This window comes from Cibotium barometz, chromosome 34, assembly GCF_041138505.1.
Source record: "Cibotium barometz isolate CiBa-2024 chromosome 34, ASM4113850v1, whole genome shotgun sequence".
In the NCBI taxonomy this organism is placed as follows: Eukaryota; Viridiplantae; Streptophyta; class Polypodiopsida; order Cyatheales; family Cibotiaceae; genus Cibotium; species Cibotium barometz.
The window spans coordinates 12,858,945-12,881,767 of record NC_141079.1 but is presented as its reverse complement, the minus strand read 5'-3'; the positions used below and the strand labels follow the sequence as shown (position 1 = coordinate 12,881,767).

Below are 22,823 nucleotides of genomic sequence, written 5' to 3'. Positions count from 1 at the left end.
CAATCCAAGGGCTGGGCAGCCTGTATGGGCTGCCCCATACCTGCCCTACAGCCATGAAAAGGCTGTAAACTCTTGGAATTTGCCTTATTCTTGCCCTAGGGCTGTCCTACAGCCCCTCCATGGCTGATGGGTTCAGCCTGGGCCTGGCCCTCATGGGGGTGGTTCCACACCATTCCCATGCCCACACTAAGATCCGGGGTAGCCCTATGGGCTGGCCCCTTGTCCTAAACACTAACTACTCAGTGATCTGGCATCCGGTACCATACCAAATACACAGAATTACTGACATCATTCTAGAGGGAGACTCACAACGCGGACTGGCACTGTTTCATGTGCAGCAGGACAGTGCACACCTGACCTTGGACTCCTGTGCAGGACAATGCACACCTGACCTCGGACAACTAAGATGGATCCCTGGCTGACTCGTCCCGGACTGGGCTCACATGGGACCAGTTCACCATCCCAGGTCCTACACCTTCTGTACAGAAATGTCTGCGTGGCATCCAAGTGCGGGATGCACGTGACAATCAGCATCTCTTTCTATTTCTTGAAGGGATTTACTTGTGAAGAACCATGACTTTCTATTTTAAAAAAGAAGATTAGACCATCTCTTTCGATTTTGAGGAAAGTTATATTAAGAAAGTTTCACATGCACACTCATCAATTCCATCTCTTTCTATTTTCAAAAGGGGAGGTGCACTTTTAGAAACCATGATGCACTTTTAGACTACCTTTTTCTATTTTTGAAAAGGAAGAAAGGACTTAATATAAAAAGAGGCTAGCTATCCTCATTACACATATGTGAGAGGAGAGGCAAGAACTTCATAATCATTTTGTGAGAGCGAGAAACAACGCTTAGAGTTTGAAGAGAAGACCACTTCGTGGCCGAGGTGCTGCCAAAGTGTATGTGAGAAAGTGTTTCAAAGCCCTTGAAGAAAAGCTAGCTAAATTCTTCTTCGAAAGACTACACTCTTGTGTGCATCCAAAACACAAGAGAAGACAACCCATTGTGTGACCAATTGGAAGGCCATGGGGTGGCACACAGACGGGTGAGTTTCTCCAACTCTTGTGCTTGTATGGTTAAGCCATCACGTACAAATTAGGAGATTCCAAATAATTTATTTTCAATCTTGTTTGATGGTGATACAATGCTGAATTTAATCAACCAATACACTTTGTAAAAATTCTGGAGGAATAATCTATATTCCTATGAAGGGACTCAGCAGTTCCGGGCCTATGCTATGTCGGCTTTCTCTCTTCCATTCTTCTATCTCTCTCAAGTGATTGCTGAAAATTCTAAGTGGCTTGCTTCAAAATTCAGCAATGAAAAAAGTTGGGTAAGTGTGATTAGTAGTGAATAGTTTGTTACGCAACTACCGCGAGTTTCATTGGTATCAGAGCGGTGTTATCTTCCTTACCTTGTTCGTAATTGAAGACAAATCCCTAGGACCATGCCTTTTGCTGCTAAGACGATGTCTCACCACAGAGAGAGATCAAGATCACGGCTCATTTCAATAAGTCCGTAGAAGTTTCATCTTCAAGAAGAGGTGGTGATGCTAACAAAGCAACTAGGGGACATGATGAAGGGCCCCAATCCTCAAGGTCGATAAGCCATGGAGAAGACACACCGTATACTTCTCATGCCAATGGTGAAGCGGCGCTCCTTCGTCGACTCAAAGAAATGGAGGGCTTATTAACCGATCTAGATGTGCAAGCGGTGGTATCGTAGTCACAAGAAACGTTTCAAGGTTTTTTTGTTTCGAGGTTTTTCGGGTTTTGTTTCAAAAGGTTTCGTCCCTCGGCTAAGAAACTGCGAGGTTTCAAAAAATCAATAATTTCATAAAGTATAAATACTTAAAGAACTTATAGTAGCCATCTAAAAACATAGTGTAATGATGAAAAAATGGTATCTTCTCGCACATCTCAGGGACCCATCCTTATTTTAGTGAGGCCTTAATGGCAATTTTGCTTGATTAGATGCCATAAGTGGTTTAATCAAGGACTCTGAAGAAATTGGGAAAGATTTAAGACATTGATTGATGGTGTATGAAGAAAAGGGGGAAAAAAGAGAGGAGAAGAAGAGAAAAGAAGAAGACGAGTAAGAGAGAAGAACAAAAAGGAAGACGAAGAGGAGATAAGAAGAGAATGAAAGAAGGAGTAGAGGTGAAAGAGTAGCAAAAGATGGAAAAGGGAAGGAGGGAGGTAAGAGAAGAAGAGGAAAGGAAGGTGATGAGGAGGATATGGAAGAAAAACAAAAATAAAAAAATCCCAGAAAAATCGCTCGAGGGGAGGAGGGAAGGGAACGAAACTTGAAATTTGGTCAAAACTGCTGTATTGGAGAGGTTTCGAGGTTTTTAAAAACAATTTCGAGGTTTCAGGGTTTCGAAAGCTAGAAGCAGGTTTTTTTGTTACTATGGACCATGGTATCAAGGAAGGCCATCGACCATTCAAAGGTATCTCATTTTAAAGATTCTAAGAAGAAGTCAAAGTTAGGTGATTCTTTGGTGTTTGCAAAGAAATTATCTTCGTGAGAAGGGAATCATTGGTCCAGATTCATCTAGGCAAGCGGTTTTCTTAGAGCCATGCATCCAGATCCCTCTAGTTTGCCACCAGTGGAGTCACCAATGATGGTAAAAAGGGCGGTTGTACCGGACATCAAGGAGAAGGAGATGCAAGAGACTTGCAAGCTAGGAGATAGAAGTGTGAAATTACCATATTATGATGGGAAGCACAGTGAAATCACAAAGATCTTAGCTTTCATCAGGGAGTTTGGTTTGGCCTTCAAAAATCGTAATTATTTTGAAGAATCGAAACTCCATCAAGTCGCTATACATCTCAAAGAAGTTGCTAGTAATTGGTATCTGTAACTATTTGGCCCTCCTAGATCTATTTCACATGATGAAACCCATGCCCGGACACTAGACAGGTGGAAGAAGACATGGCGACAAGGTCCATAAGGTTTGATTAAGAAAAGCACCATTCTCGGTCAAAAAGCAAGAAAAAGCAAAAGGTCAAACATGGTTGACCACGAGTCAAGGACACCATTGGAAAGAGGAGACTGAGCTGGACCAAAAAGCTAAAAGCCGCTTTTTCAAAAAGTAGCTCCAAGGCCAAATTTGAGCCGCTTGCCTATGCTGTTCGCCACCTGAGGTAGCGCTTGGCTGCTGAGTCTGTCAGTCTCCACTTTCAACCAGAATCGCCAGCGTTTGCTACAAGTTACAACACATGGTCACCACCATCTACTCCTAGATGCCATCCGTTGAACAAGAGCTTACCGCTGACACTTGGCTGTTGTCACCATCCACCCCCTGATATGCCCCTATTGAAGACAGCCATACAAATCGTTCTACGCCATACCCTACTGTTGCTGACTGGATTATGCGGTGAGACCACGAGAGTTTGACTAAGTTCTTACTCCCATGTTTGGATTTTGTGGGTTGTTTACTACCTCAGGTTTGGGCAACAAGCTTATGTGTGAAAACAGTATTTTTCCCAGCCCTAAAAAGGGGATTTATCTGGGTATTTTTGGATTTATTTGCGGTTTTTTTTGTCTTGGCTGCTGGCCTACAGCCTTTAGGCTGACTGACCAGCACTCCCTCAGTATATATAGCCTTGCCTCATCATTCACTAAGCGGTACCACTTCATTGATCATATCCAGTACCACACCATCTGCTGCTGCTGCTGCCTCTGCCGGGCTCTACATCATAGCTTCATCACCCTCGCCTATCAGGACAGCACATCAGTGTTTTCTGGTCTGGCCACACATCAGGACAGCAGCCCACCCTCTGCTACAGGCCACACCGGGGGACAGCAGCCCCCTCTGCTACATCCTTTACATCAGGCTTACATCAGCAGACATCAGCATTTTACTTCAGGCTTACATCAGCGTTTATCATCAGGCTTACATCAGGCATACATCAGCGTTTTACTTCAGCATTCTTCAGTGTTTTACATCAGCCTTGCATCAGGCTTACATCTGCGATTTACATCAGCATACTTCAGTGCTTACATCAGCACATCATCAGTGTCCACATCAGCATATCCTGCGTTTTCTCCACAGCTCGTGGGACAACAGCCCCCTCTGCTATACATAGAGCACTTCAGCGTTTTTTGCCTCAGCTCTCACCATCCGGACAGCAGCCCACTCTCTACTACATCATACCATTGGGACGGCAACCCACTCTCTGCTTAGCTTCACCATCGACATCACATCAGGTACGCAGCACCCGTGTCACCAAAGCTTGCACCACTCGGGACAGCAGCCCTCGCTGCTCCTTACCACTTCAGGTACGCAGCACCCGTGTCACCAGAGCTTGCACCACTCGGGATGACAGCCCTCGCTACTCCTTACCACTTCAGGTACACAACACCTGTGTCACCAGAGCTTGCACCATTCAGGACCGCAGCCCTCTCTGCTCCTCACCACCCCTCAGGTACGCAACACCTTGTCACCAGAGCTTGCACCCCCCAGGTACGCAGCACCCTTGTCATTTAGCAGTACCCTTGTCATCAGAGCTTGCACCACCACCACTCGAGACAGCAGCCCTCTACTCTTCATCTACCATCTCAGGTATAGCAACACCCTTGTCACCAAAGCTTGCATCACCTCATCTTCCGCTGCCACTACCACCTCGGAGTGCCTCTGCATCCACCGACGCGAGCCTTCGACACCAACCACTTCTCGAAGTGCTTTGCCTCACATCATCGCGATCCTTCGTCATCGACCATGCTTCAACTCCGACATCATCTCTCCTTCTGCACTGGTCTTTCTTCTCAGAGTCACCTCACATCGGAGGGCTCTTGTACATATTTGCACTCACTATTATATATATATTCACTTACATATCTCATGCTATGTGGCTTTGCTCTGATCTCTCATACATCTGGTCCTTTCGTCCTTTTGCCCTCACAGCTTATAGCTAAATCACCATAAACCATGTCACCTACATAAATCTCCTGTATACCTTTGGGCATGGAGCTTGGATATAGACCATGGGCATGGAGCTTGAACATAAAACTTGAATATGGAACTTGGACATGAACATGGAGCTTGGTCATATAGCTTGAACATGGAACTTGGACATATAGCTTGGGCATGGAACTTGGATTTGAACATGGAACTTGGACATATAGCTTGGGTATGGAACTTGGACATGAACTTGGAATTTGGACTTGAACTTGGAACTTGGATTTGGACTTGGATCTAGACTTGGATTTATTGGATTTGGATCTGGTACTAGCCCGGTGAGAGATACTTGTGGGTCATTCCCATGGTGTGCTCGGCATCAGAGATCTCGTGCTTTGACATCAACCTCAACTTGGATATCCTATATCAACATATTTGTTTGTTTTGTATTCATCGATTGTATTGGTCCTGGCCAATGTGCCCGTCGATTCTTCCGAAATAAATTCCTAAAAGGGGGCGGGGCCTATTACCCACTCAGTGTGGTGTACTGTGCACAGTGCAACATCCCTATTCCCTTCTCTCTCCCCTCTCTATATATCTTTATCTCTTGGACACATGGTAGAATCTGTCACGGCATGCCCCACTGGGCTTATGGTATCTAACACTTGTTACCAAAAACCTCAATTCATATTTGTTTGTTTTGTATTCATTGATTGTATTGGTCCTGGCCAATGTGCCCGTCGATTCTTCCGGAATAAATTCCTAAAAGGGGGCGGGGCCTATTACCCACTCAGTGTGGTGTACTGTGCACAGTGCAACATCCCTATTCCCTTCTCTCTCCCCTCTCTCTATATATCTTTATCTCTTGGACACATGGTAGAATCTGTCACGGCATGCCCCACTGGGCTTATAGTATCTAACACTTGTTACCAAAAACCTCAATTCAAAAACCTAAGAGGAGTTCAAGGAGATGTTCAAAGCTCAATTCTTGCCCACATACCTCAAGAAGAAGGTGTGCATAGAGTGGGACAAGTTGGATCAACAAGGAGATAATGTGCAAAAGTACATTAATCGGTTTTGGGATGTTTATCTTCAAGCCACTCAATGCTTATGCATGTTTCCCTCAAAGACACTTTGAAGGATTGCACGGAGTCTGCATTGAATGCAGAAGCTCGTCATATGAAGTGGATGGTTAAGAGGAGCCACACTCAAAGAAGGCGAAGAACCAAGAGAAGGAAAAAAAGAGGCCTTACTAAGCCTCCAAATATCGAGCCAAAAAGCCTAACCCAATCTTTAAGAAGCTGACTAAGGAAGAGATAGAGCAACGCATCAAAGAAGGAAGATGCTTCCAATGTGGACAAAAAGGACACATGGCATGGGAGTGCAAAAAGGACACTAAAAGGAGGACCGAAGAAAAAGAGACATCAAAGCCGAAGGTTGGCACCATCGCTGATGTGCAAGTTCCCGAATGCAGCCACGACGCCAAAGAAAGGCAACCATGGAAAGCATTTAGTAAGCTGAGAAACCAATCCGTGGTCGTTATGATTGACTCTAGATCTACTCATAATTTCATCTCTGAAGCAATAGCTCAAGCTATTGGTCTAGTGGAGAAAGACAAATGTATATTGTTGACACACTTTTTGGGCAACAAGCACAAGTTGTTCCTCTGAAGGATCCTTTGAGGATTCACATAGGAAGTTACTTGGACCATGTGGACTTTCTCATAGGTCCTACTCAAGGGTGTGATGTGATGCTTGAAGGCTTTCAGCAGTTAGGGTTAGGGTTTGGTGGTATCCTGAGATGAACCACCATCACTTGAATTCTGATTTGAACTCTTTGGCTGAGATTTGCCTTTCCCTTTTTAACCTGTAGTAAATGCTTGTTCAGCACTTGTGTTCATATTCATATTCTTCCTGATTTGCTCTTCTTGTAGCAAGAGAGCAACAAGTTCCTGATACTTAAGGGGTTCAACAGCATTCCTCATGCTCACATTCAAAGAGGTATGAAAGGCCAAGTAAGATCTTGGCAAAGAGTTCAAGATGGTGGACACAAGCTGTGTCTCAGGAATAATCTCATCCACATTGATGAGTTGCTCTCTCAAATCCTGCAACTTGTTCAAGTGGCTAGACATATCATCTCCTTCATGCATTTTCTGATTTTCCAGCTCTCTTTTCAAAAACGAGATTTGAGCCTCATTACGAGTAGCATACATCTGCTCCAAAGTCACCCATGCATTCCGTGAAGAGCCAGCTGAACGAATATGAGGTATAATAGACCTCTGTACTGACAATGCAATGAGTGACAAGGCTTGTGCATCTCTGGCATCCCATGTCTTCTGAGCATTTGTTCTTTGAACAGGCAATGGCTGACCTGGTGCCTGTACCTGTTGTCCTCGTCCACGAGCACCCCCTTGGGGAGGAGTCTCTGGAGCCAATGGACCTGGACGTGGTTCATCACCACTAACAAAATCCCAAAGACCTTTTGCCACGAGCACATTTCTCGGCATAAAACTCCACAAGGAGTAGTTCATGCCGTCCAACTTGTCTTCCTTAGACAAATACGTGAATACATCACTCTGCTGTTGATTTGCCATTATACCAATGCACAATGTTGTACCTGTGTATCAAGAAACCCAATAGCAAAGACCCTGAAAGCAACTGTACTCCACTGAAACCCAAATATGCCTGCACTCTCAATCCTCTGAATGTGCAATACAATGCACCACTGACTGAGTAGAGCAGCACAAATGGCTTACACAGTGCCAAAATGCCCAAAAATGCCCAAAATTACTGCACCCAAGACCTTGCAAAAAACCTGTAGAGATTTCTTTGCAAGAAAATCTGCTTGTATCTCCCAGAAAATTTTCACAAACTTTAAAACTTGTAAAGCTTATCACAACTGTACGGAGCAGGTTCTGGTCTCCTGTAAGGAACAAGTACAGTCAGGTACACGCAACAGGTACTGTACGGATACTATAGTCAACTGGTTGGCTTCAGGTCTGCGCTGCAGGTACTGGAGTGCTGTACAGTGCAGGTACTGATGACTGTACGGAGCAGACTGCAGGTTTGGTCAACTGTACGGCTGATGTACAAAGCTGCAGTCGTGGTACTGTACTGAGCAGAGCGAGCAGGTACACAGCAAGAGTAGGTCGCCTATACGGAGCAGAGCGACTGTACCTGCAGCTGACGGGTACAGTACAAAACAGGCAAAAACCTGTACCTTTGGTGTGGCGGGGACCAGTACGGACGGAGTACGGAGCAGATACACGCGCAGGGCAATGTACGAAACAATGTACGGACTCTGATGGCGTGGAACAGTACGGCAGGCCACGTGGAGCAGTACGGGCAGGGCAGGCCAACCTGGAAGCTCTGATACCAAATGAAGGCTTTCAGCAGTTAGGGTTAGGGTTTGGAGGTACTGCAAAACAGAAAACGTGGGAAGCAAAGAGAGAGTGAACACGACTCTTGTATTCAGTATGATAAAGTGAAGTACAATAGCCACATAATGAAGTGACCTAAAAGATGTGCACATGTCCAGCCATAAGTGTGCCAGGTGGACCAAATCACTTATAAACAATTATAAGTGAAACTAAGCTAAACTGGGGGAAAAACCTCCACTAACTGAAGTAAAAAGTGCCCGAGTAATCTACTGATGATCACTAGCACTCCTCTGGCTGGATACACAGCATAAAACCCAACAATGCTTGGCATGCCTTGGATGCGCAAGGTCAAAGCTGTACCTCTCTACGGCCAAGATAAAGACAAACTCGAGATCATTCCTAAAGGAAAGAATATTGTATTAGAAGTAAGAGTTCAAGGAAACTCCATTCCTCTTGTGAGTCATGTACAAATTAAAAAGACAATGAAAAGTTCCATTTGCAGTTATTTAGTCTTTGCACAAGAAAGTAAATCTGAAGATAATGTAAATGTTGAGCATATGAACTTTTTGCAGCAATTCAATGATTGTTTTAGTGAGTCTATTCCAAGAGAACTCCCACCTGAGAGACCCGAAGATCATAAGATAGATCTCATTCCGGGAAGCTCGACTCCGAATCAAGCCCCTTACTGTGTGAGTGCTTCACAACGGGAGGAGATCATGAATCAAGTGAATGAGTTGCTAGAGAAGGGCATGGTCCGTCCTAGTCACTCTCCTAACTGCTCGCCAGTTTTGCTAGTGCAAAAGAAGGTTGGTTCTTTCTGCATGTGTGTGGATTATCGAGCCTTGAATAAGGTTACCATAAACAATAGTGCTTCTTGGATTTTTACCTTGTGTCAAGAGCTGCAAGGAAGCACCCATGCGTCAAGAGCATGCGCCCGAAGCTCGAACTCACGTACTTGTAAGTCATGTAAACTACGGTGACCGCAAATAAACCATCCACCATCCATGTGGGAGATGTTTCCGATCGCTTCTGAAGACTATAAACCAACCGTTCTTCGAGGAACATGAGTCAAACCGGAATAGGGAGTGCTACTGGCATCTATAAATTAACCACACAAGTGAAAAAAACAAATCTTTCTTTTTTTGCTTAGCTGAATTTCTTCACCAAAAGGCAAAGCTCTATTAACACTGTAACACACGGAAGCTTATAGAGGAGGATTATACTTTTCAGCCCTGGGTTCTTGACGATGATTAGCACAATGTAGAGAACATAAGAGTGCAGAGAGAGAGAGAGAGAGAGAAAGAAAGAAAGAAAGAAAGATTTTATTAACGTCTTCCAAAAGACCGAACTCGGCCTATGAGACAAATCGGAGTACCTGTATGGGGTATCCTCTGTCATCCCAACAAAATGAAAAAGTACTGAATAAAAAAGCTGAATCTGGGTGTGCAGGGGATGGAGCTCTACTACTAGGAGAATGCAAAGCTATATGCATGGAGTATACAATCATGATATGCAACCTAGCTAGCTCCATCCTGTACCATACTCGGGGTATAAAATGGTATACATCAGTGAAGGGGGTGTCCACAGCTCCCTGAAGAACATGCCTGGGTGTGCTCTGAAGCGAGCCAGTCGCTCCGCACCCTCTCTGTGAAACTGAGCTCTGATCTCTGTCATCTCTCTCTGGTATAGGCGTGGTGTCCGAAAGCCAGGTGTCCTCTGTCTCCTGCGGGCTCTAAGTGTCTCTGCTCTCTGGAGAGTAATTCCCTGCCGTGTAGGGGCTGGGAGGGGTGTGGATCTCTGAAAAAATGTAGTAATCTGTGTCTGTCGCCCCCCCTCTGGAGCTGTCTGAGCCTGTAATAATGTCTCTCTGTGGCGCTGTATGTCTAGAATGTATCTCCCCAGTATGCGCTGGTCTGCTGCCTCAAAGATCTGGCGTAGGGAATGTGGCTCTCTGAATAAAATGGGATCTCTCTCTCTCATGGCTGTATATGCTCTGCATCTGCATACATAATGCTCCTCACTCTCCACCTCCTCTCTGCACAATCTGCATACCCTCTCCTCTCCGGGGATCCGTGCTGCTCTGCCAGTCTCAATCTCCAATCGGTGTGATGAAACTCTGAGCTGACCAATAGCCACTCGGGAGCCGTGTGGTAAAAAGCCCTCCATGTATCTAGGCCTCTCTATGAATCCATCATCAGTGATACTCATGAAGTGATCTCTGTAGTATAGCATCTTCGGTGGAAGAGGCTGTGTAGGCGATATCCATGTCTCTCGTGTATAGAGCTGCCATAGATCCTGTCTCAATACTCTGTTCCTCTCACTATGAGAGAGACGGATATGTGGTGCATCCCTGTCATACTGGAATGGTGGTAGATGATCCATGTCTAGGCCATGCTGTGAGAACCAATGTGTGACCTGTGCATACCATGATCCTCTGTCTCCTGCCTCAGCCAACTGTCTAGATGCCTGAAAAGCTCTGTATGATAATCTGTCCTGTGGCATCTCTCTGAATCTGTCTAGCAGGCATATAGTCTGAAATATGGCCTCTACCATCATAGGAGGCGCAGTAAACTCTGCTCGGATAATGTCATGAGGTACTGACGGTTTGCTGCGTATCATGCGTGCCATCATGAGGGCCTGTGGTCTCTCTATCTGTTTCCACCAATGGGTAGCAAGGCCTGGCGCCCATACTGCTGCTCCATACATCAATGCCGGTGTGACTAATGTGTCAAATAGCCACCCCTTCGTCCGGGGCTCCTGAAAATGCGCCTGGTGGCACTGTCTCTCTAGCATAGCCAATGTTGCATATCCCCGTGTCAATCTAGCTCTGGCTGCTAAACCCATGGTAAAGCGTGTGGCTGCTGCAGAGAAGGTAACCCCTAGGTACACGTATGATGTCACCACCTCCACCGGGCATCCTGCGAGACTGAATGTCAGCTGACTCCTGCCCTGTCTCGATGTATGAAAGACCATAACCTTGGTTTTCCCAAGGTTCACAGTAAGACCCCTTTGTGTGCAGAAATCATCGAGTGCATGTAGATGCTGCTGTAGACCACCTGGGGACTCAGACACTAATACAATATCATCAGCATAGAGCATAATATGTACTGAGGTACCTGCTAAATCAACTCCATCTCCGCCTCCCCGTGTAATGAAGTCAGCCACCTCATCAATGTATAACCCAAATAGCGAGAGAGAGAGAGAGAGAGAGAGAGGCCATTCTAGAGAGAGAGAGAGAGAGAGAGAGAGAGGCCAAGTACATAGTACTGGGTCCCAAATACCCTCTAAAGGACCCCCACCATGTATGGTGTAGTTGCTTTATTGAATGAGTATTCTGCCTGTAAATAGCCTAGATTGAATTGACTTGACTTGGACAGCTCCCTTGGCTAAGATACCTTCACTCTTGTAAATCATCATCGAGCACTTCTATCACTGAACCTCGTCTTGCACTTTCTTCATTGTCAAGGAGGCGCCTCTCTACTACTGTCTGTACACTGTATGAACCAGCCATGCTGCTGATGTCAGCAGGCCCTGCTGAACACACGTGCTATACTCTTTGGAAATTCAAAATTAATGCCATTCTAGACTCTTATGAGCTCCTAGAAACTATTCTGGGGATGGATGCAGAACCAGTGGAAAGTCTCGACCCCAACAACCTTGCAAACATGCTTCCGCCAGATGCTACACTTCTTCGGGCATGGAGAAGCTGTCAGAATATGCAGCGGAGATGATGACCAAATCTGGGAACACAAGAGCAAAAAACGCAGGCAGAAAAACAGCACAAGAGAGAGACAGATGTAGGCGTGTAACTCTGCTCTATATACACAAGAAGATCCCGAGATATGATACAAATGAGAAAAATGTCCACGACTGCTGAAAATAGCAGTCGGCCAGCTACAGATGCCTACGCCTAGTCAGAACAAGTCGGCCAGCACTCTGACAGCCCACGACTGATGTAGATCCAGTCGGCCAGCTTCAGAGTGCTCCTGGCATCATCTGGCAGCCCTCCCAAGCCTCAGAAAAATGGGAAAAAATGGGGGAAAAAATACGGAGAGTGGGGAAAAATGGGAAAACACCTCATAAGGGCGGGCACACCCACAACAAAGGCCCTGGTGTATAAAACTGGACAGGAGATGACTTCTAACACCCCCTCTCAGCTCCTGGCTGTGTGACCAACCACTGGGAGCTGGGGTGACGCCTGAGCAAATCCTGAGAGCGACTTCGTGAAGAGGTCCACCGTACTGTCCTCCGTCAAACAGAACTCCAGCAAGATGTCATCAGCAACGATCTGTTCACGAACAAAGTGCCTCTGGATGACCATGGGTTCCTCCAGTGGAAGCCCAAACCTGCCATGTAACCTCCTCCTGCTCCGTAAAACTGCTCCTGGGCCATAAGTAGATCCCCTCGTGTCCGAATCTCCTCCCCAAACCGAGTCACTCCAACCGCGGAGTCGGACTCCATCCAACAATCCCCCTCCTGTGTACAAGAGTCCATGATCCTTCGCATGCCGCAGAAACCACAGGAAACGCAATCCTGCCTCACAAAGAGACATCTGCAACCAAGAGCTCAACTGCCTCATCAGGAAGCTCCCGTCCAATCCGGTGTCCATCAACCAGATCCATGAACCATACAGCTTCTGAATCACAGAGACATCACACTGCTCACAAGGATCAACACCTGTTACGGTGCACAAGCAAGTCCTGGAAACCTGATGAAACCTGTCAACCACCCCCTCTGAATCCGGAACCACAAAGCCTGGAGAAACCACCTCCTTCTGCAAGTAAACACCTGCCACCTGCCCGGCTTTCCGAAAGGTCCCCGTGGAAAGAACATCCTCTACTACTGGAAGTTCTATGTCCCGAACACGACGAGACATCAGAGCATAAGTGACCTGTTCAGCTTCCTCTGACTCACGAACACAAGAACTACCAACCTCAGTGTTGGAAAGTTCCTGCCAACTGCTGCCATCTACTGGTAAGCTATCCACCACCTGGTCTTGGAAAGCCTGTACCTACAGCGTATCCACACTTGAGTAGCTATTACCACACTGCCACTCATCACAATCTTGAGGACCTGGGAGAGAGAGTGCTGAAAGCCTGTAGACTCCATTCTCCACTCCACCTTCCCAAACCACTTGGCCTGTTGCTTTGTCCCGGAGAGCAACAAAATGCTCATCAAACCCCACCCGTACGCCAGTCTTGCAAACCTGATGCACTGACAACAGATGAAAACTGAGTGCCGGAACATACAACACCTGGGAGGAATGCTTCCCCCCTCTGCCATCGGGAACTATCTCCATCCTGCCCTCACTGTGAACTGGGATAGTGGACGTATCCCCAGTAAGAATATGACCAGAAAGCCTGCAGAGATCCTGTAAACCGGAACGGGAAGGAGTCATGTGCCTGGAAGCACCACTGTCGAGAATCCACTCCCGAGTATCCATTGCGGAGAATCCTCCAATCTCCTCCCTGCCTGAAGAAAATGAAGCATCGGTGTCCATCACCTCCAGGTGCACAAAAGCCGGAGTCTTCATGATTGCTGAGGAGTCTTCACCCTTCTCGGTCTTCCGCTTGGGACACTGCCTCCAGTAGTGGCCTTTCTCGCCACAATCATTACAGGTCCTCTCTGCCTTTAGTTTCTCGCGGTCAGCGTCGGACATCTTCTCTGAAGACTTCTCCGATGAAGCCTTCCCCTTGCCCGAGTTACGGCCTTTCGACCGTTGGCCAGTAAAGGCCTCCGAACCTCCACCCTGAGGAGGGTTCGTGAATCGTTCCTCCTGGTCCAAGACCATGGGCACAAGCTCCTCCCAAGTGATGGTGCTGAGCCTGCCACTGGTAATCAACGACGAGTAGAATGCTGAGTACGAAGAGGGCAAATGTGACAGCAACGTTATGGCCATGTCCTCTGACGATATCTCCTTCCCAGCCTGGAGAACTTCCTGCTGAAGAGCCTGCAGCTTGTTAATATGCTCCCGCATCGTCGTCGACTTTGCAGGGCTCATAACCCGCATCTGTACTTCCAAAGAAATCCTCTTCATGGGTGATACCCTGTTGTACAGAGAAGCCAAATGCTGCCATATACCTCTGGCCAGCGTCATGTGCTTGACATGATTGATTACCTGTGGTGTGCAGTTGAGGAAAATAAACGAACGGACCCTGGCGTTGACACGATCCCACATCTGTGTCTGGGCCTCCCGGTCCTTTCGGGTTGACGGTAACTCCCCTTCCTCTACTTCCGGCCGTGGAATACCAACAACGACGAAATCGGCGAGATCGTAGGACTCCAAAACGGATTCCATCATCACCTTCCATATGCCGTAGTTGCTCCCGTCCAACTGACGGTCCACCGGAAACGTGGGGAGTGTCGGGATCTTCACATGTCTCTCGGCCATCTCAAACAGATCTGCCATAGCGGGGATGTACTCTGAAAAGGGTGGGTGGGTGGGTGGGAACAAAGAAGAACTGATACCTGCAAGTGGCTGTCCAGCAAATCAGCCCGCCTTCCTCTTGCTTCTCCTCTTCCCGATCAGCCCGAAACAGTCCACCAATCAGCCACAAAACAGCCCCCCTCTTGCTCACACAAATCCCAAGACCTATCTAGAGCCTAGGGCTCTGATACCATGTCAGAATATGCAGCGGAGATGATGACCAAATCTGGGAACACAAGAGCAAAAAACGCAGGCAGAAAAACAGCACGAGAGAGACAGATGTAGGCGTGTAACTCTGCTCTATATACACAAGAAGATCCCGAGATATGATACAAATGAGGTATGGGGGCTGAGGACCAATATATACCTCCCTGGAAGGGCAGTCGGCCAGCATAAAGAAAGCCCACGACTGAGAAAAATGTCCACGACTGCTGAAAATAGCAGTCGGCCAGCTACAGATGCCTACGCCTAGTCAGAACAAGTCGGCCAGCACTCTGACAGCCCACGACTGATGTAGATCCAGTCGGCCAGCTTCAGAGTGCTCCTGGCATCATCTGGCAGCCCTCCCAAGCCTCAGAAAAATGGGAAAAAATGGGGGAAAAAATACGGAGAGTGGGGAAAAATGGGAAAACGCCTCATAAGGGCGGGCACACCCACAACAAAGGCCCTGGTGTATAAAACTGGACAGGAGATGACTTCTAACAGAAGCCACAATGCTGACGCACTTTGTGCCATCGTCACTAGCGTAAGTGATTCTGTTCTCACTTTGATTCAACATACTACCAAGTCTAGAAAGGCCTGGATCATACTGAGAAATCAATATGAGACTCGCAATCAGACCAAGATTTTGGACCTAGAGAATCAACTTGCTGTTTGTTGAAAAGTTTGCTGAAGGAGAAGCCGCTGAAGCATTTATCTCGCGGATCAAAAATCTGCGAGATCAAATGGCTATGCTATAGGGATTACACACACTAGTGAGGAGTTGGCCCGGAGGTGCATCCTAATTCTTTCACAGCAGTATGATAGCTTGGCTACATCACTAAACACTCAGGTTAGAGTACCATCTTTATCATTTGAAGAACTTAGTGCTATGTTGCTTGAGGAGGAGATGCGGCTGAAGACCTGCGATGCTGGTGATGCTGCATTTTTGGCCAATGCTAAAGGCAAAGGTGTGACATCTTTTGATGAAAAGAAGAAGAATCCAAAGAAAAAGAAGTTTCAAGGGAGCTGTTATTAATATGACAAGAAGAGTCATGCTGTCCAAAGACTGTAGAAAGAAGCAGGCTGACGAGAAGAACGGCACCTTGAAGTCTTCATGGAAGGGAAAGGAGTCAGTCAACAATGTCAAGATTACATGGGTTTGCTGTGAAGGATTTCAAGTGATAGGGATGATAAGTTTGTATCCAAGTTTTGGACTCCATTCTTTGAAGTAATAGGAAGATCCCTAGATCTTAGTACTATCTACTACCCAAAGACTGATGGCCAAACTAAGAAAGTGAATCAAGTAATTGAAGACATTCTTTAAACCTCCAAGATGACCTGAAGACCAATTCCTAAATCTACACCTTTCCACCTTGCTTTCGCCATTCACTTGGCTTGTCTACAACCCTAGTAACACGCGGAGGCTCTGGGAGTCTTCTTTCAGCCCTAAACACTCCTGGCAACATGCTGATGCAAAAACGCAAATAAGCACCAGCCGACAGCATCCTCCTCCATGATCCCTATGCCTTGCTCCAAGTCCACCACAGATTCTGCACTTGAGGCTCCTAAATTCTGGTTCTACTCATCTTTTACTGGCTGCCCCCTTCTGGATTAGCCCTGAGAAGATACATGGCATTGATCATGCACATGACATCCCCCTCTGCTAACTTGATGACGGGAATCCAACCAGCTCTTGGATGACTGTCATCATCCCAATCCTTTTCCCGAAGTCCCTCTGTCATCCATCCATCCCTAGCAACCCTTTTCTCTGAAAGCCCGGCCTATTCTCCAAACCACTCTGTCTCATACGAAGATCTATGCATTTGTTCCATCTAGTCCACAATTCATTCCTGCCCTGACCCTTAACACTGTCTTGGTCTTCATTCCTGAGAAATGAGTCTGGCACTCACATCACCCTTGGAGGATAAACCTCCCTTGGGACCGTTGCCCGAGAACCTATCTGGCTCACAGGACTGCCATCCCCTTTGGCTTTGTGGCACACTGTGTTCCTTGCCTTGGTCTTCGTATCCGTGTACTTTCCTGTACCTTGGACCTGTACACCATCATATGGGACTGAATCAGTGTTTAGCTTTGCTGAGCCTGATGCTCTGATACCAATGTAACACGTGGAAGCTCTGGGAGTCTTCTTTCAGCCCGAAACACTCCTGGCAACATGCTGATGCAAAAACACAGATATAGAGAGAGAGTAGAGAGAAAGAGAGATGCTGGAAATTCAGTATATTACTATAGTACAAAAAGATACTTGTCTGCAGCCCTAGGCTGCCTTGAAGAAAAGGTGATAACACCCAAAATTCTGTCCCCCTATGGGACTCCTACTGACCCAATCCCTAGAGGATTGAATGCCTACAACTATGAGCCTCCTAGCCTATTTATAGGTCCATGAAATCCTTGGAGAGCTGGTCGACCAGCAGTCGGCCAGCAGCCTTGGCATAAATACAAAAACGCAAAGCCCATTTATTTGTGGGCAGCCGCCTTGTCTTCATGATGCGCTTCAGCCCTTTGCTCTCTGCAATCAGCCGACAGCTCCTAGCACCAGCCGACAGCATCCTCCTCCATGATCCCTATGCCCTGCTCCAAGTCCACCACAGATTCTGCACCTGAGGCTCCTAAATTCTGGTTCTACTCATCTTTTACTGGCTGCCCCCTTCTGGATTAGCCCTGAGAAGGTACATGGCATTGATCATGCACATGACAACCCTGGACTTTCAACACTTATGAGATGGATTATGCCTTATATAGTGCCAAGAAATGCTAGTCGGTTTGCATAAGAGGCTGTCAGCTAGTTTCAGCAACCCACGACCTGAATTGTGGCGCTTTTTCACACGAGAGTGGAAGCTACATGAGCTCGGAGAAGAGCTGTGGTTAATTCTACTAGCCGACAGGGCCTACACCTGGCCGACAAGAAGGATGCCCCTTAAGGGCTGGCCGACAAGGCCCTTATTGGGCTTTATGGGGCATAGAATGGCCCATGGGCTGCCCCAAAGCAGGCCCAAGTGCAGGGCAGCAAAGCAAGCTTTTGCCCATGCCTTTCATGCAACAGTGCAACTACATGCTTGTTCTGGTTCCCTTGCATCCGGTTGAAAGCCTAACAATGCATGGTACATCTCTACATCATTCCAAAGGGTGTACTACCTTCATGTGCGAGACATACACACCTGACCATGACCTCTACAGTGGATCCTGGCTAGCTTGTCCCGGATTAGGGCTCACAAAGGGGCAGTTACCACTCTTAAGACATGCACCTGTTGTACGGATTCGACCACGTGGCATTGAAGTGCTGACTGCACATGACAACTGCAAACCTAGTACAAGGCGACTAGGCTTTTTAGCCACATTATCCCGCCGGGGTGGGCGGGGGGGGGGGGGGGGGGGGAGGGGAGGGGGATGTTAAATATGAATACTCATGAATGTGGGAATAAACAGGTGCTAGATGCTGGTGTAAATTGGCACCTAACAACTTAGTATTCTATGTTTTTAAAAAAACAGTTCTAGTGTGTGTGAACAACCGCTAGTGTGTGGGTTTGTGTGTGGGGGGGGGCAGAACCTCTTAAGAGAATCTTATGTAAGCGATGATGTATGTAGGTGACACCTCTTAGGGACACTTGACATCAAGGTTTGACATGTGGCATATGCGTTCGAAGTATATGTTTACACCTTGTAAAGGGGGATCTCTCCTATAAAAGGACCATTATTATAATGTTATGAGTATGGCTAATCTATTCAAGAGTCCCAACATTACTAGATTATGGAAAGTACAAAGATGACTGCGATCTCTACTTGAAGAAGGCTGAATGCTCTGCTGCCTTTCAATATCTGTGAAATGAGGAATGACGGGGGCAGCAAGTCCTATTTATAGAGGACTAGAAAAAGTCTAGAATATCCCTATAAAGGGGTGAGCCTGCTCAACTGGCCCTATGACAGGCAAATAGGGCTGGGCTGAATTTTTACCACCACCTAAGCCCGACCTGCTGCACAACCCATGCACCTTGCCACCTGACATGGATGCCCAATCTGCTGCCCAGCCTGCTTGGAAATCAACCCAAGCTGTCCTGATGCACAACGCATCTGTTTTAGGGTTTTCAATAGCCTGGAAAAACTGATCTGTGCCTTGCAAGTACTGTGACAACTAACATTTGTGTCCAGCCCCAGCTTCGTCCTAATAAAAAGCCTAGACACTTGTACAATGAATAATCCAAGTGCGTTGTAACTGTGCAGGACAACGCATTGACAGCTAAAACTATAACCTAACCCTAATGGCAATTGTGACTATGTTACTAAAAAATACAAGTTTTGTCCAAAATCCACACACCTGACGGAGCTGCATGTGCAACGAGCAAGAGTGATAACAACAGTGTATGGAAATTAAGGCCACTGGCACACTTGATTACAACGAATAATCCAAGTGTGTTGTAACTGTGCAGGACAATGCATTGACAACTAAAACTATAACCTAACCCTAATGGCAGTTGCGACTATGTTACTCAAAAATACACTTTTTGTCCAAAATCCACACACCTGACAGAGCTGCATGTGCAACAAGCAAGAGTGATAACAACACTGTAGGGAAATTAAGGCTACTGGCACACTTGATTACAGTAATGCTCAAGTCTGAGACTAACCAGTCGTCGGGTCAAAACTGCATTGTCGTGGCCATATATAGCACATATATCAAGCAACTTCGGAATATCAAAAAGCTGTCTCTTGTAAATCATTTCTGCTAAAAACAACAAAAACGGGAAACTTCATCAGTCTGGTAGAAGTTTAGCCTAGATAAGCTCTAGTTCATCCCTAACATAAACCATCTCTAGTTCATCCCTTATATCCAACAGAGCTTTTCTGCCTATAGAAAGAGCTTCCATCTCATGCAGACCATCCAAAATAACTGTTTTCCCTATAGAATGAAATTCAATCTCATGCACAGTAGAAGTGAGGAAATTTGATGACTCATGACCTGCATGCTTTTCAGGTGATAAGCTATCAATTGTAGAAGGAGATCCACATTCCGAAGACCTGTCAAATATTGAAATTATTTGAAAAACTACTTAATGCTAATAATGCCTCTTGCAGACATATTCTTAGCTCAAACAAGCAAAATCAGACCTTGGTCATGAGGAATCTATCCAAAGGGATAACGATTATTTACATGCGATAAAGGACCATGAAGACACGACGGTACAGCTCCTGATCTCCAACTATCACCCCGGCCAACAGTTTTCCATTTTCATTGACATGTGAATCATACCATCGCCTCCTGAATTGCAAGTAGCTGTCCAATGATGCTTCAATAGATTTGTCCATGGTCACTGTGTAGCAAAATAAATATCATACATTACAAAATGAAAAAATGAAATGCTAGAATAAGCTAAAGCTATGAAGAAATCTTAGGTGTGAACATCCAACACAATCATTCCCATAGACCTACATACTTCCACACTGTCACAATTGGTCACATCAGACTCCTTATGCTGAAAAAGTGCACCTTAATTTATTGGGCTGAGCCATAGACCACACAGGATTCATATGGGACTAAACCACATTTTTACAATCAAAGTTGAAGTTGAGGAGGCCAAGTATGGTAGCCAATTTGTTGCTTTCAAAAGCTTTTGAATACAGCAGCTCTGCCACTACACAAACGCATTCAAGGCTGCATGCTCCACACTCTCTCTGCTTTGCACACCGTCCCCCACCTATCAAAAAGTTGGCATATCTTACAATGTGGGCTGAGCCATAGACCACACAGGATTCATATGGGACTAAATCACACTTTTACAATCAAAGTTGAAGTTGAGGAGGCCAAGTATGGTAGCCAATTTGTTGCTTTCAAAAGCTTTTGAATACAGCAGCTCTGCCACTACACAAACGCATTCAAGGCTGCATGCTCCACACTCTCTCTGCTTTGCACACCGTCCCCCACCTATCAAAAAGTTGGCATATCTTACAATGTGAGCGGGTGATGACATGTTGTCATGATTCATCAAACTCTGTAAAGGGGTTTCAACATCACCTAGACGCCCTGCAGTATTTATACCAGAAGATAGACAATCTTGGTAAGACCAAGTTTGTGATCTTCCATACTAAACATTGAATGCAACACATACACATGTGGTCCAAGATTGTCAATGATACTGGCAGTGGCTAAAGGCTATGTACATAGTCTTTGGCCCACTTTGGAGATGTGAAGCTTTCAGTTTTAACTGATTCACATATGCTAAGAGATAAATCAAAGCAAAGTCTAGCTCCGGAGCTGACATCTTATATGTTGATATGGTGACTCACGAGAGATCAACCCATAAAGATGTGAGGGATTCCCCCCAAGGATCACCTAATACATAGGCATAAACAAGGTTAGAGAAACCAAATAAAAGGGGTGCAGGCAAGCTCACCACCCAACCAAAGGTTCACCGCCACAAACCTCCCAAGAGCTAGGGGCTTAGGTTCCACCCCCACAAGGGCCCTCAGCAAGACTACCCATGATCTGCCATGTCCATGGCAAGAGTAAGCCTCTTGGTCGAGGTCCACACCACAATGAATCAAATACCTCAAGACTCACTATTATAGTGTTTATTGCTACTATACATAACAATCCAGTCATAAATAACCAATAACTTTGGATTTATTAAATCTGAACCTTAACCACGCATGCTCTCCCTAATCCTAGGACTCCCCTAACCTTGTTGGATTAGTCCCTAACTATTGCTAGGTACGTAACAGAAGAGCTGGCCCTGCTCTCACTTGAATCATGATGATGTTCTAATCAGGTGATATAGTAAGAGATTGACCATACCCTGCTATCACTTGATGTCATGATGATGATTCTGCTATCGCTTAATGCCGTGATAATGTTCTAATCAATAAGATGGTATGAGATTAACCAGGCATACCCTAGACCCTAGGGTTGCTTAATGCTTATGTTTTCCATAATGTTGATCGGTATTCATAGGAGAATAGGTAAGCTATGTTTGATGTTGACACTCCATTAGCATTCATATGAGGTAAAAAGAGGGTACCTGTTTTCCAAAACTCAAGGAGTTGCATCTTGAGCAATTTGCCAAGCTCCTCGTTTAAGAGATCGGCAACTTGCTGCGTTTCCACGGTATCAATGCCGCCCTGGTGGGCACCCAAGCCTGCTGCAACGGCATCATCCTGAGGCAAGTATGGGATAAGAGAGCCCTCCAGGAGGGGAGGGCCGTTCTTGATGTTTACATCCGTGCTTGCTGTTACTGCTGACGATGGTGGTAGTGGTGATGGTGATGATGATGATGGCGGCGAAGGCTGGCGCAATGAGGCGTTGTCTTTGTTCGTTCTGGAAACCCTAGCTAATCTGGCATCGCCTGCTGGTGATGACTTGACGTTGCTGTTGCCGCTGCCGCCAGAGAGATCTGTCCCTACACCACTCTGGCCCCTCCCACGTGAGGGTCTCCATTGCTTTTGCTTTGTTGAACTTGCAGCAGCCATCTCCCTCAAGTTCCAACGATCTCTCTCTCTTTCTCTCTCGGTAAGATACTCAATCCGAGAGAGCGTGTGCTGTGTGTGTGTGTGTGTGTGTGAGAGTGTGTGTGAGAGAGAGAGAGAGAGAGAGAGAGAGAACGTATATGATGTTTTATGTATACGTACTGAATCCGAGAGAGCGTGTCCTAAATATGCGTGTGTGAATATGTATATGATGTTTGTGTATTTGCATACAAATGTGTACGAGCACACGCAAGTGTGTGAGTGCACACATACAACACGTGTGAACTAAACACAAGCACTATTGAATACAACACATGTGAACTTTACACAAGCACTATTGATGGGCTTGATTGCCTATCCATGACTAGCCAGAAGGACGGGCAATGTTTATCGATAATGGCCTTCATCACCTTATCTTTGGATGAGAGAGAACATT

At 46.2% G+C, this 22,823-nt stretch overlaps 1 protein-coding gene across 2 annotated transcripts in view; it reads right to left on the bottom strand.

Moving 5' to 3' along the window:
* The window catches only part of LOC147618708 (Ubiquitin system component Cue protein), a 93,040-nt gene extending 70,454 nt beyond the window's left edge, over nt 1–22,586 (bottom strand). Inside the window, exons 1-4 of one of the 2 annotated variants that reach the window (XM_086773740.1) lie at nt 21,943–22,586; nt 20,079–20,238; nt 19,887–19,945; nt 19,555–19,652 (exon numbers count right to left, since the gene is read on the bottom strand). In XM_086773740.1, coding sequence (XP_086629866.1) covers nt 19,555–19,652; nt 19,887–19,945; nt 20,079–20,238; nt 21,943–22,390 — 765 coding nt within the window. In that variant the 5' untranslated portion in view covers nt 22,391–22,586. The remainder of the gene's footprint in view (nt 1–19,554; nt 19,653–19,886; nt 19,946–20,078; nt 20,239–21,942) is intronic. The other variant, XM_086773739.1, reaches the window with a different exon arrangement.
* Between the last annotated feature and the right edge of the window lie 237 nt (nt 22,587–22,823).